Raw genomic sequence first — 13,104 nt, 5'->3', positions numbered from 1 at the left:
ATTTATATGTCACTGCTAGAACTAAAACTCGCTACATATCCTGTTAAAAATAACCTCTACCAAAAAAAAAAAAAAGGGATAGATGCTGTAGCTTAAAACTAGAAAGTTAGCAACTTACTTCTCCAATATAACACAGCAAAGATCAAAGTAGAATATCACCAGTGTAAATGATTATCACAACCTTCCTCTCAGATTAAAAAAGCTCAGATGGTTCTGTTACATCCAAGTGTGACACTCACACAAAAAGAAAGTGGATGATCGAGGTAGCCAGATGCCTAGCTATTTAGAACTCTCAGAAATTAAAACTAATGCCTGAAATTCTAACTCAAAATTCAGATAGATACTACAGAGTATTTCCAATACCAAGGAAATACCTGTCATTCTGCACTAGTCTTTACTCTGAAATAGTTTCACAATACAACTCCACCACAGCACCTAATCTACAAGCAACAAATGCATAAACAGATTAAACAGTATTTGCATCTGAAAACATCTGTTACACCTGTATTTAAGAGTAAGGATTAAGAAGAAAAAAAGTTTATTCACCGTAACAGATATATCAAAATAATCCTTGCCAGTCCTATTTTATATTTACACATTTTTCCTTACCATCTGCTAGCATCACTACCAAAGGTCACTCACCTCTGTTTCTTTATCTTCCATGATATTTACAAGCCCCAAGAAAATATTCTGTAGTTTGATCAGAAACGGTTCTGGATAGATCGCCCAGTCTTCCCATGCTCGGAAGCATGTCATTACCCGTTGCTAGAAGCAATAGGAAAAAAAGCACTGTTAAATTTGTATTAAGAAATTTTAAGTGATATACACCACAGAGAACTAACTACTGCTATAGACAGCTACTCCTAAGTGGTTCCATACTGGAATATATTACAATGATACTATGCTGGGCAAGACTAGTAATTTTACAAAAATATGTATATAGGAACTACTCTCTTAAAAATCTCACTTGGGTTTTATTTTTCCTTTAAATTCCTGTTACATTATCTGTTTCAGCTGTTCACAGTTCCTAACCCAATAGTACATTTCATTCTGCCCAGATGTTCAAAGCAGGTGCCTCTACTAAGTGTAACAGAAAATATCCTTCCCTTTGTAAAATAAAATTAGCTAAAATGAACACTAGTTTATGCATATTATTGAAGTGAAATTATGTTCCTACTTTTGTTTTTTTATAGAAGTGAAGTATATTTGAAATGATGGGCTTCAGCTCAAGCTTGACACATTAAATGTAGCTGGAGATGTAGATACAAAAATAAAAATCTACTACCTGTCTTTACCATATAATTTAATGAACAGTTTTAAAATAGCAGATAACTAAAATTGATTCTCAATCTAGAGTACTCAGGACCAGAGAAGGTAGGATAACCAGCATAAAGACCTTAATACAGAAAAACTAACTACACTGCAAGATTTGTATTTAAAGGTTCCGATTTAAAAAAAAAAAACAAAACAAAACAAAACAAAACAAACTGTAGAGGCATCTTTAAAACAGGATAAGGAAAAGCTAGGCTGAGCATAAGAATAGTGAGAAGCAGAGCACTTGATGTCAGAAATCACTCTCAACTACCCATGGTCAGACTGCTTATCAGACCTCAAAAAATAAAGCCTAACTATCAGAAAAATGTTAAAAAGTAACTTCATGCTGTTATGTCCAGCAGTTTCTTTCCACACTGAGCAGCCCAAATTTGTTTTTGAAACTGAAATATAGGTGGTCCAAAAATAATCAGAAAGCTAGAAGGCTTTGTTTGCAATTCAAGTACTAGACAGATATCCTCTCAACTCTACAACTATACGTCTACTGGTACAATTGAGCTGTTAGATGCTAATTTTCTTCCTGAATTTCAAGGCTATCTCTGCAAGAGAGAAAACCTAACTTTTATTTTAAAAAAAAAAGCTTAATTAGGAAGGTTGAGGTCTAAGCCACCTATCACAGTATGCAATCTCTTGTGCAGGAACATCTATTTATTTGACTTCTATGTCACGTAAATAACAACAAAATACATACCTTGAAATTTTCAGACTGTAAATGGCCTTGTATTGTACGGTAAGTAGCATTGAGATCAGAGAATATCTGACATAATTTTGTTTCAAAACTAGAATTAAACATATACATTTCTTTAGTTAAACTTTGTAATATATGTTTTCTGGACATACATAATTCACGAAAATACCTGGGACACAGGACTCAAAAGCACAAGGTTCTGATCCCTACAGTAGCCATGAACTGAACTATAAAGCAAATATGATTACTATATATTAAATCACCTTGGACAACAACAGAACTGTGAAGGGAGATCTTCACATCTGCTGCAGTCTCTTTATACAGCCTGGAAAGATTGGAGGAGGATAAAAGGAGTTTTACAACCTTATATACAATGAAAGAATAGTCTCAAAATTAAATTTGCATTTTTAGAAAATTCTTAGTTATGTTTCTATTTTAATTTACTTGATGATGCCCTCAGTGAAAGCACAGTGAGTAATGGCTGCCTAGCTTCCCTTGAGCTTCTCTCAACTGGCACAACAAAGACACACTGCAACAAGAAACATCATTTGCAATCACTGGAGTTTTGTAACGTGCTGAATATTCCCCATCATGCTACCATAATATTAAAGAGACTCCAGGAAGGAGACACAATCCAATATCTAAATAGGTCAAAGGTACTCTCCCTTGGACATTTTTCCTAAATTCTGCTCAGCACCTTAGAAAAAGTACATAATCCCCTTGTAAGTTCTCCAAAGTTCATGGAGCATTAAAAACACCTTTTAATAAAAAAAAAAAAATTCTACTTCAAAAATTGACTTCTTTGCATGGATTATTTGCTATAGCGCATCTTGAATATTATCTACAGGCTTTCTTTCCGTCAAGAGGCATGTGAGTTATTGTCACCTCTATGAGGTTCCATGCAAGTGGTCCCTTGCATAGGGCATATACACTACTTTTTGCATTACAAAGCAATCCTATGCGCTAACATGCTGCATCTTATACATTTTCATGCAAAGAAATATAAATATCAGTGTTGTAACAGTATCCTCATAGCAAAGCGTGAATTTCTCTACAACCATGTAAACCAGAGATGTACAAAACTGAACATAAGGATATTCTTTTTTAAATCATCAATCACCTAAAATATTATACTTACAATTTTCTATAGTAGGAAGCATTGGCAACTTTAGCTGAAGAGTTGTATAACACATCTGACACTAGATATAATCTTGCAATCTACAATAAAGAATGTTCAAATTAAAATAATTCTAGAGTTTAAATTACCCTGAAAATATATGCCTTTTTCCAGAAAGAATACAAGATAGTTTAAACTATCTAGAAGTATCAAACTAGAACTAACTGTAACACAGCCCCACATGCTAAGCAGCAATTAGCTCCCTATTACACTACAGGGTAATAGCGACTGTAATGTGATATTACATAGTATTACAAAGGACAGATCATGGCACTCCAATTTTTATTTCCTTGTTTGAACAGACTATTCTGTTGTTTTCAACTTCACAGTAAGGCAGAACATTATTTACAAGCAGGTTCAGAAAAAATAGAAATATATAACAAAATACCACAGGAAAAAAGCATACTTAAATTCAAGCCCACGTTTTAATAGAAAACCCTCAATGCTATATGAAACTTATGAAATAATGCTTGTAAATTATATGCACATGCTGTTAAGCGAGTTCTTCCACCAAAATACAAGATTATAAAAAATCTCCACACCTTCTTAGGAAGAGGAGTCTTCAGAATGGACAGTGATTCTGTAATGCAGTCTACAATTTCTTCAGCAGCTTCTGCATTATTTAGGCAGAAAACCATTGCATCACCAATATCATTCTTCCGAGGTGTTAATCCACGCAGAATTTCCTCTAATTTGTCCCTCTGTCTGAAATATCACAAATTTTAATACTTTCAATATAAATTAAAAGTACTTTGGGGAATTTCCATTTAATTATGATTTTGATTTTTCCATCTTTAGGACAAAAGCAATTTTAAATATTTTTATATTCTGTTGCCTGAGTTTTTTCAGTGACTCATGAACATTTGTATCCACATTACATATATAAACAAAGTGCAAAAAATCCCCACTCAAGTCCTGAGTACATACAGAAATCAAGGAAAAATAACTGAGAAACACCTAATGCAGCAGATCAGTATCTCTAATAAAGTCCTTATCTTTTTGGATTTAGTTTATGCCTAAATGAAAATGGATAAACCTGAAGCGTGCAAGTAATTGCTGCAGAATAAGAAACATTAGATTCAGAAAGCTAGTAAGAAGCAACTATTTCAGGATTTCCCTGACCTCTGTATATAAAGAGCACTCAATATCTTTCTGAGCCTTTTAGATAGAAGATAAGAAATAAATCACATATTAAACCCTCCAGACCCATGACTGGTATCATAACTATGATGAAAAAAATAAAACAAGAAAAAATCCACATGCTAAGAACACAGTTGGAACAATAGCAAAATTAAGAAAATAACGTATATATTTCCACTACCATAGCCATCCCCACCACACTTACAAGCCAGAGCAAAGAACGCTGATGATGTGTCTCTTACTGCTTATTAACCACTGTTCCCAATTTTACTTTCTGATGAACAGCATCAGTAAGTTCAAGATTATAACAAATCTTTAGTTCCTGAGATCATTAACAATGTTGAGAAAAGTGCTACATACCCCTACCAACAGAAAGGAACAGAAAACGGGGAAAAACTCCCATCTTCCCAATCCCCTTCAAATAAAGGGTTAATAACCATTGGATTGAAAGGACTGACTGTTCCAACGAGGACAAATCTAACCAAATCCAGAACATATTTAGCAACAAGTATCAAAGAAGACTAACTGAAAAGCACTGAGGTTAGGAGAGTTTCTAAGTAATATTATCATAGAATCATTTAGGTTGGAAAAGACCTTGAAGATCGAGACCAGCCATCAACCCAACACCACCATGCCCACTGAACCTGAAGTGCTTTGTCTACGCGCTTTTTTAACGCCTCCAGGGATGGTGACACCACCACTTCCCTGGGCAGCCTGTTCCAATGCCTGACAACCCCTTCAGCAAAGAAATTTTTCCCAATATCCAACCCAAACCTCCCCTGCCACAACTTGAGGCCATTTCCTCTTGTCCTATCACTGGTTTCTTGACAGAAGAGACCAGCACCCACTTCACCACAACCCCCTTTCAGGTAGTTGTAGAGAGCGATAAGGTCTCCCCTCTCTTCCTCTTCTCCAGACTAAACAACCCCACTTCCCTCAGCCGCTCCTCATAAGACTTGTGCTCCAGGCCCCTCACCAACTTGGTTGCCCTTCTCTGGACATGCTCCAGCACCTCCATGTCTTTCCTGTAGTGAGGGGCCCAAAACTGAACACAGTACTCAAGACACAGCTTCACCAGTGCCGAGTACAGGGGGACGATCACCGCCCTGCTCCTGCTGGCCACACTATTTCTGATACAGGCCAGGATGCCGTTGGCCTTCTTGGCCACCTGGGCACACTGCTGGCTCATATTCAGCCGGCTGTCAACCAGCACCCCCAGGTCTTTCTCTGCTGGGCAGCTTTCCAGCCACTCTTCCCCAAGCCTGTAGCGCTGCATGGGGTTGCTGTGACCCAAGTGCAGGACCCAGTACTTGGCCTTCTTGAACCTCATACGATTGGCCTCGGCCCATCGATCCAGCCTGTCCAGATCCCTCTGTAGAGCCTCCCTACCCTCGAGCAGATCGACCCTCCCTCCCAACTTGGTGTCATCTGCAAACTTACTGAGGGTGCACTTGATCCCCTCATCCAGATCATTGATAAAGATATTAAACAGAACTGGCCCCAAAACTGAGCCCTGGGGACCACCACTTGTGACCAGCTGCCAACTGGATTTAACTCTCTTCACCACAACTCTCTGGGCTCGGCCATCCAGCCATGTTTTTACCCAGCAAATAGTGACGAGCATGGTAACGTTTTAGAGATGAAGTGTTATAACTACAAAAACACAACAGGAAAAAAACAGGCACATTAGCAGTTAAAACAGCATTATAAATTGATGGAAGTTCATACTCTTCTTTAAGTGCACCCTTCTTGTTCGGTTCCTCCACAAACGCTTCCGTTTCTTGCTCTTCTGACATCCCATGCAAGTATGGATTCAATGGTGGTGGCCTCCAAAATGATCCATTTTTGAACATACGGAAATCTTCTGTCCTCCACTTGGTTGGAGCATCTCCCTACAAAAAAACAAAAGTATTTTTAGTTTGGTGTTATTTTATTTCATTATGCTTGAAGTTACAAATTGTCACTAAAATTCTACTTGCCTGAAGAATTGAATAAAGCTTCCATCTATAATACACATGGGCTGGAGTCTGGTTTTCAAATAAAAACCTAAACCAAAGAGCAATGAAAAGACACAAAACTTATTACAAATTATTCAAGTGAAGCAAATTCAAAGGAAGTATTAAAAAAACCCAAAATATAACCAAACCCTATTCAGAATCCCACCTCAGCTACCAAGTGAACTCAAGATAACTAAAATCATGTACAACTACAATACAGCTGTGCAGAACAAGTGCAACTGCTCCACACACATACATATGCAATCTGCAAAGCAGAGTGCAGCATTCCACAAAGGCACAGCATTTCTCAGAAGTTAAAAGCAGAACAAACAGGGTCAGAAAGAACAACCGTGCAGCCTCATAGTAAAGCAGAAGAATCATCAATGCAAAGAGTCACTATGGGAGCAACCGCAACCTCAGCAGGAGTGCTGCAGGAACTTGTAGTTATACAGTTAGGTTGCTCAGATCGAATACTGAAGAACTTGAAGTTTTCCACCAGTAAATTGTGTGTCAGAACACTCTGACAAGATCAAGGGGGGAGGGGGGGGTGGAATTCTCAATTTGTATATAAAAATCATCATGAAGCACTTCAACCTTACTGCAAACAAAACATTTTTAAAAGGTCATTCAGTATTTCCCTGAAAAAGTTTTTCAGTGACTGCATTTCACAAGAAATTCGTAAATTCATCCTTTTTTTTCCATTAATGACAAGAGCTGAAAATTCTGACAACTTCACTATATAAGCTAAAGTTTAATCCTATTTGCATTGACATCAAAGAAAAATGACTCCCAGCTCTTGCTAAAGGCTAGAAACTAGGCTCCAGGAAGACTGGACTTTACATTGAGTTAGTCTGTTTTGGGTGGGCGGGGGGGATTTTTTTTCTTTTTTTTTTTTAAATGCATGCTACTGCCTCCACTGATGATTTTGAATCCCTCAGAAAAGCAGGTGCTAAATGTAATTTTATTTATTTTATATATATATTTTTTTTATATAGGTACAAATGTATTTTATAGTGTGTGTATATAGTACTTTAATTATTTATTTATACGTACACAGTAGTAACAACTGGAATAAAAGTGCATTCCTCAAAAAGATAGCATAAGCATTTGTACAATTTGTAAAATTTAAATCTGCACATGAAGATAAACATAATAAAAACAACTCTTAGCAGTATTTCAGAAATGTAGAATATTAGCAACAGTGAAAACAGTCAGCGCTATTGCAAATTGAAGCAATATAATAAGCACCTGAACATTGGATTGTTGATTTCTCGGTTCATAATCATGGCTTCAAACATAGGCCCTTCCCGTACCACAAACTCTATCATTCGATGTATCAAAGCGAGCAAATTCCTACAACAACAACACAGTTAAAGAAAAATTGATTCAGACCTAACACTATATAAAACTACACTCCACCTAAGATACTATAACTGTGCAGGAGATTATTTTGCTGTATCGTTAAGAAAACTGTATAAAAGATAAGGTAACATAGAACATATTATAGCCTTGCATCATAGACATGGGCATTCTAAAATAAAAACATGCCTAGGAGTGGTGGAGTAAGAATTTAAGAGGAGACCTCTTTCCTGAATTTCCACAGCTTAGCCTACAACCATCTTTTACTTAGCAGAAGCTTAATAGTCCTTATGCATAAAAATGGGCAACTGAACACCAAAGTACAATTAACTATCAAAAACTAAGCCCTCATCTAAATTGTCTAGAACTAAGACCAAAGTGTTAGCTAAAGTTCTACAGAGGAACAAGTGGCTGAATATTATGCTCAAAATTAAACACACATGCTTTTGAATATTCAACAGAAACTGCATTCAGCTTTCAAACTACTCAAGTATGAAAGGAAAAGCAAATAGCCTTCTTGATGCCAAACAGGGCAATGGTTTTATTAAATTTAGATAATCTCTTTTTGGTCAAGACTCAGCTATTGGCATAGAACAAAACTGTCCACCATTTCACGTCATACCATCCAATGTTTCCTCCCTCATACACTCAAGTGAACCAAATCACAAATTAAAAAAAAAAAATAAAAATCTGTATTCATTTCATTCAGCACTACATCCTGAGACAGGCAAGAAGCAGATGTGAAGTGCACATTTTTCAAGCCACATCTGAAAATACAGAGCCACTTATTAGCATGCTAACAGGAGACAGTCATATGAACTTTATGTACAAATAGTGATTTGTCAGTTTCCAGCCGTTCGGGGGTTTTTGGAAACAGGATCCCAAATTTTCAAATATAGTTTACCTACATATATCAAAAGCTTCACAGCACGTGTCCTTTGAACGTGATGCAAACAAAAAAAATATACAGATTTTTACATTTTTAAATTTATTTTCTTAGATGTAACAAATGGATACTGGTTCTTTACATATATCTCATTAGATTTCCTTTTAGCAATTTTTTTATTAAAATTCAAAAATTGTTACATTGAAAAGCTGCAGAATTTTCTATTACTTCCTAGTAATGAGGTGATTATTTTCTACCATGAGTATTCGAAGTTCTGCCACAGATATAATGCACTAGATCAAAAAAAATTTTCAACTTAAAAACATAGTAACAAAAACCCTGCCCCTGCCATCTGCAAACTTAGCAAACGTTCTGTTTTATACCAGCTAGCATTAAATCTACATTTGCCTCAAATTTTACACAAAAACCGAACAGCTACCTACAATTCAGTTTTCCTGTTTGCTCTTTATTATCCCTGAAAAATTGTAAAGAGGACATAGTCTCAATAATTCTGTAGCCATTTTATTTAAAGCAGTGTTCTGAAAGTCTGAATAACAAGACTGTTCTTGCTATACGAACTGTATTTGAAAACACCAGTAAGAAAAAGCCTCTGAGCTTGAAATTCATTTACTCTAAGGCAAGTTCAACGTGATCATTTCTGGCTTCCTGCAGAACCATGCCATTGGTTTTCATCTAATTTTTCTTTCATTGAGTACAATAAAGTTGCCTAAGAGCAGCTTATGCTTGAACAACAACAACTGCTTTGGAAAGACCTCAGATGTATGAAAAAAAGATTCAGTACATCCCATATCTGAAAGAGGGTGTTAAATATATTTTGGTATATAAGAAATGACTACTTGAAAGTGAATTTCTCAGAAAACACTTGATACTCAAGCTTTACCTCTTAGTATTTACTAAACAGAAAGAGACATTAAAAACCTGTATTGAAAATTTTCAAACAAAGGAGAATAATTACACATATTATCTCACTGCAGTCAGCTGAAATTTTTGCATGATGTGATGCACTGTGTAATAGTCTCTTAGCAGTCGCCATTAGCATCTTGGAAAGTCATCAAGAAAAAAAAAAAATTAAAAGTATTTTCAAATACAATTCAATTAACATGAGCCTTTCTTCTCATACAAGCTTTCAAAATGCTACAGTAAATAAAATGGATTCCTCTGAAAGCCAATTACTCTGTAAGCACTGTAGAGTTTTATAAGTACTTGTTCTACTGAGTATGTTCTCAAATCAAGACTCCTCCTCGTCACCCTAATTATTCACCTCTCTACCCAACAAAAATTGTACTGTCCTAAAATTCATCAAAAATACTAGTTCATTTGAGCATCTATTGACAAATATGTTAATGTACTACTGGAACTAGCTTCACAAATCTTTCTTCCCCCCCCACACACACGAAAAAAAGAAAAAAGGGACTTTGTGACAATTAAAACAGTGTAGTAAAAAAGATGATAGTTTTAAGTGCATTATTTTAAAATGTCATTTAGCTTAAGTTGGGCAACAAAAAAAAGTTTTTCAGTTATAATAAAACCACATTTATTGGAGCCGATCGTACCAATGTCTGGTCAAAAACTGTATACTTTCCCAATCCATCCCATGATGTTTTCCTGGTCCCCCGCTGCCGCAGACAGTTCAGCTGGTGTTGCTCACCAAGGCCAATGTCAAAGAGAATTTGGTAATCTTTTGTGCTTATTTACTTTTAAAACAGTGTTGTGTTCCTATGTTTGGGAAGAGGTTTTAGCTTAACTGAGCAAGAGTATACCTAGACTACTGCGAAGGTAGAAGCACTAATGGGAACCAAAATGTAAAAATACCCTTGCAATACAGAACTACCTTTTTCAGTGACCAAAATTATAACTGTTGCACATTAAAAAAAAAATAGCAGTAATAAAAAATTTTAACTGGTTACAAATTGTACAAATGAAAAAAAAAAGGGAAAGAAAAAAAACCCACAGCACGACACTGGAGACAGCTGCATCCTAGCTATGAAGTACTCAGAGGTTTATGTCAGGACTCATACAGTGTCTAAGACAAGCTATTTGTGTTCACTCACAAAATTACCCTGCAACTATTTCTAGTGCTTAAATTAAATGCAAAGAATAACTACTTACATCTATCCTCAATAAAAAAAAAGCTATTAAGATAAGGATAATAAGACTGCAAAACACACATTTCTCAAGTGTCATGAAAGAACCATTGCTCAGTCAAGCCATTACCTTTTCCTCAACATCACCATTTTTCTTTAAAATTCCGAAGGGGAAATTTTCTATATTTAGATCAGTAATAATAAAGAAAAACATGTACCTTTCTGTTGGGATAACCACTTTGACTATGGCTTGCGACAGAGTCTGTATATGAAGTCACATCAGATAATAAACATAGAATATGTGAGTATTGTTAACAAGTAACAAGCAAAAATATACATATGCAATGAAAATACTACACATCTATCACAAGTTTTGCAGGCAATCACTGCTGTGAAGTTATAAATAAGCAATTACACAAAATGCAAATGGTTGTGTCAGTGAACCTTAAAGGTTCACTAATTGCAAAGTATCAGAACATTCCTGTCAGAATGTACATCGATGCACTGAATAGGTACTACGCTGAATATAATTAAGAAAGGAGTTCTTAAGTTTATGAAAAGATTCTAAACTATTTGACTTGGATCACATTGGTATTACTTTATTCCCAAGTCTTACAAAAAACAGCCCTAACATTTGTCATTCAAAGAATCAACAAATTCTTACAAATGTAAATCAAGTTGGTTTGTTATTACAAGATACTTACCCTTTTATCAGCTAATATGCCAGAAAAAAAAAAGTTTGAAAACTGACTCCATAAGTAGCATAAAATACTTACTCAATGTCCAGATTAATTACCGTCTACACAAAATACATCAACTCCTCTAGTGTAAAAATAATGCTACCCAAATTAAAACGTAGTATTTTCTTTAAAGAAAACAATTTAGATACTGCAATTTGGCAGCCAACAAAAGGGGGGGACGTAGGAGAAAAAAATCCAGGGAGCCTGGAGGGGGAAAATGATAGCCAGATTTAAAGCAGCACTAAAACAAATCAAGACCCAGTACACTGTACCCTAACACAGACATGAAACAGAGCTTCAAGAATTAAGTAGGTTCCCTTGGGCTACAGCAGGGAGCCAGTGAGTTTGTACACTAAGGGCCGCCAAACTCAGCCTGAACAATGCAAATCTATGAAGCCATTGAAATACTGTCACAGATGTAGTATTTAACAATGAGATATGGCCCAGGGTACTGTAAGTTACCTTCTCAAAATCTTCTTTGTTTTTTGGTGGTGGTAACATTGGAGCATTAGGATTCTTCAGTCTCTCCCTAGGCTGGGCATTAAAAGGCAGTCCTGATGGAGGAGGCGGGAGGGTATGCTCCATCATAGAAGGTGGAATGTATATTGGATGTGGTGGTATAGGTACAGCTTTGCCCCAACCTAGCTTCATTTCAAACGACATAATCATCTTGCCTGAAAAAGTGAAAGTAAAAAACCAAAACCAAACCACCATTATGTTATAAATTTGTTCTGCGTTGCTTGAGATTTCTCTACGTGCAGCGTTTAGGTTTGCCTGCCATGGTTTATATTTTGCTTACATTGTTGATTAGTGTATCATACCTATCAGACTACATCATGTGCAAATGAAAGCTTATTACATGAAATATTTTATTAATCTTCCCCCAATGTACATTTTCAGACTACAATACACAATTACTTGACTTGTTGGGGGGAAAAAAGTTTTAAATTTGATATTCAGCACATCAGAACGAACAGAGTAATTTTTAAATTATATTATTTCTGCACTTCAATTCTTCAAAGTGTTTTGTTCATAATAACAAATTTCAAATTACGTTATCCAAAACCAAATGTAATAACCAATTAGAACTCCTACATAGTATAAGCCTACTTATTAATGGTCCTAGTAAAGGACCATTTTGAGTAAGCTATGCAAGGGCAACCTTTCATTTTTTTATTCTTTTTGTCTAGGATGCTGATTTTTGATTTTCAGGCTCTTCCTGAACTGTAAGGACATAGCTTTCTTCATCACATAAGACTTTTTTTCATTTTTTTCAAATAAAAGGTAGACAAGGTAGACTATATGCAAAATTACATGTCTGGTGTGGTACAGTTACCTCATCAGTATTAGGAATTTAAACATTATTCAGAACAACATATTTATCACCAATTATTAATTATATCCTGTGCACTGGTTAAATTTATTTAAAAAAAAATCATTGTTGGTGCACAACTACAAGTAATAGGTTCCTTCTTAAAATAGTCTGTTTACAGAGGAGAGAATTATCAAACATTACCTCCTGCTCACATCTTCAAAACAATCAGAAATTTTACATCTTTACCGACAGCAAAAGCCACCAATATTCCCAGCCCTTGTGTATGCTATAGTCTGATGACATTCAGCTGTCAGTAAAACAGTCAGTGTAAACTGAAATCACTGCCAGTGTGGTATCCACTGGAG

At 35.8% G+C, this 13,104-nt stretch overlaps 1 protein-coding gene across 2 annotated transcripts in view; it reads right to left on the bottom strand.

The window, feature by feature from the left end:
• U2SURP (U2 snRNP-associated SURP domain containing) overlaps nucleotides 1–13,104 on the bottom strand; it is a 47,613-nt gene that overhangs the window by 16,633 nt on the left and 17,876 nt on the right. For both annotated transcript variants that reach the window (XM_010568358.1, XM_010568359.1), the window contains exons 11-19: nucleotides 11,887–12,098; nucleotides 10,903–10,946; nucleotides 7,583–7,687; nucleotides 6,317–6,383; nucleotides 6,066–6,229; nucleotides 3,740–3,902; nucleotides 3,159–3,238; nucleotides 2,024–2,111; nucleotides 643–765 (exon numbers count right to left, since the gene is read on the bottom strand). In XM_010568358.1, coding sequence (XP_010566660.1) covers nucleotides 643–765; nucleotides 2,024–2,111; nucleotides 3,159–3,238; nucleotides 3,740–3,902; nucleotides 6,066–6,229; nucleotides 6,317–6,383; nucleotides 7,583–7,687; nucleotides 10,903–10,946; nucleotides 11,887–12,098 — 1,046 coding nt within the window. The remainder of the gene's footprint in view (nucleotides 1–642; nucleotides 766–2,023; nucleotides 2,112–3,158; nucleotides 3,239–3,739; nucleotides 3,903–6,065; nucleotides 6,230–6,316; nucleotides 6,384–7,582; nucleotides 7,688–10,902; nucleotides 10,947–11,886; nucleotides 12,099–13,104) is intronic.

Source organism: Haliaeetus leucocephalus, unplaced genomic scaffold (assembly GCF_000737465.1).
Source record: "Haliaeetus leucocephalus isolate CR32 unplaced genomic scaffold, Haliaeetus_leucocephalus-4.0 Scaffold240, whole genome shotgun sequence".
In the NCBI taxonomy this organism is placed as follows: Eukaryota; Metazoa; Chordata; class Aves; order Accipitriformes; family Accipitridae; genus Haliaeetus; species Haliaeetus leucocephalus.
This window is presented reverse-complemented; position numbering and strand designations above follow the sequence as displayed.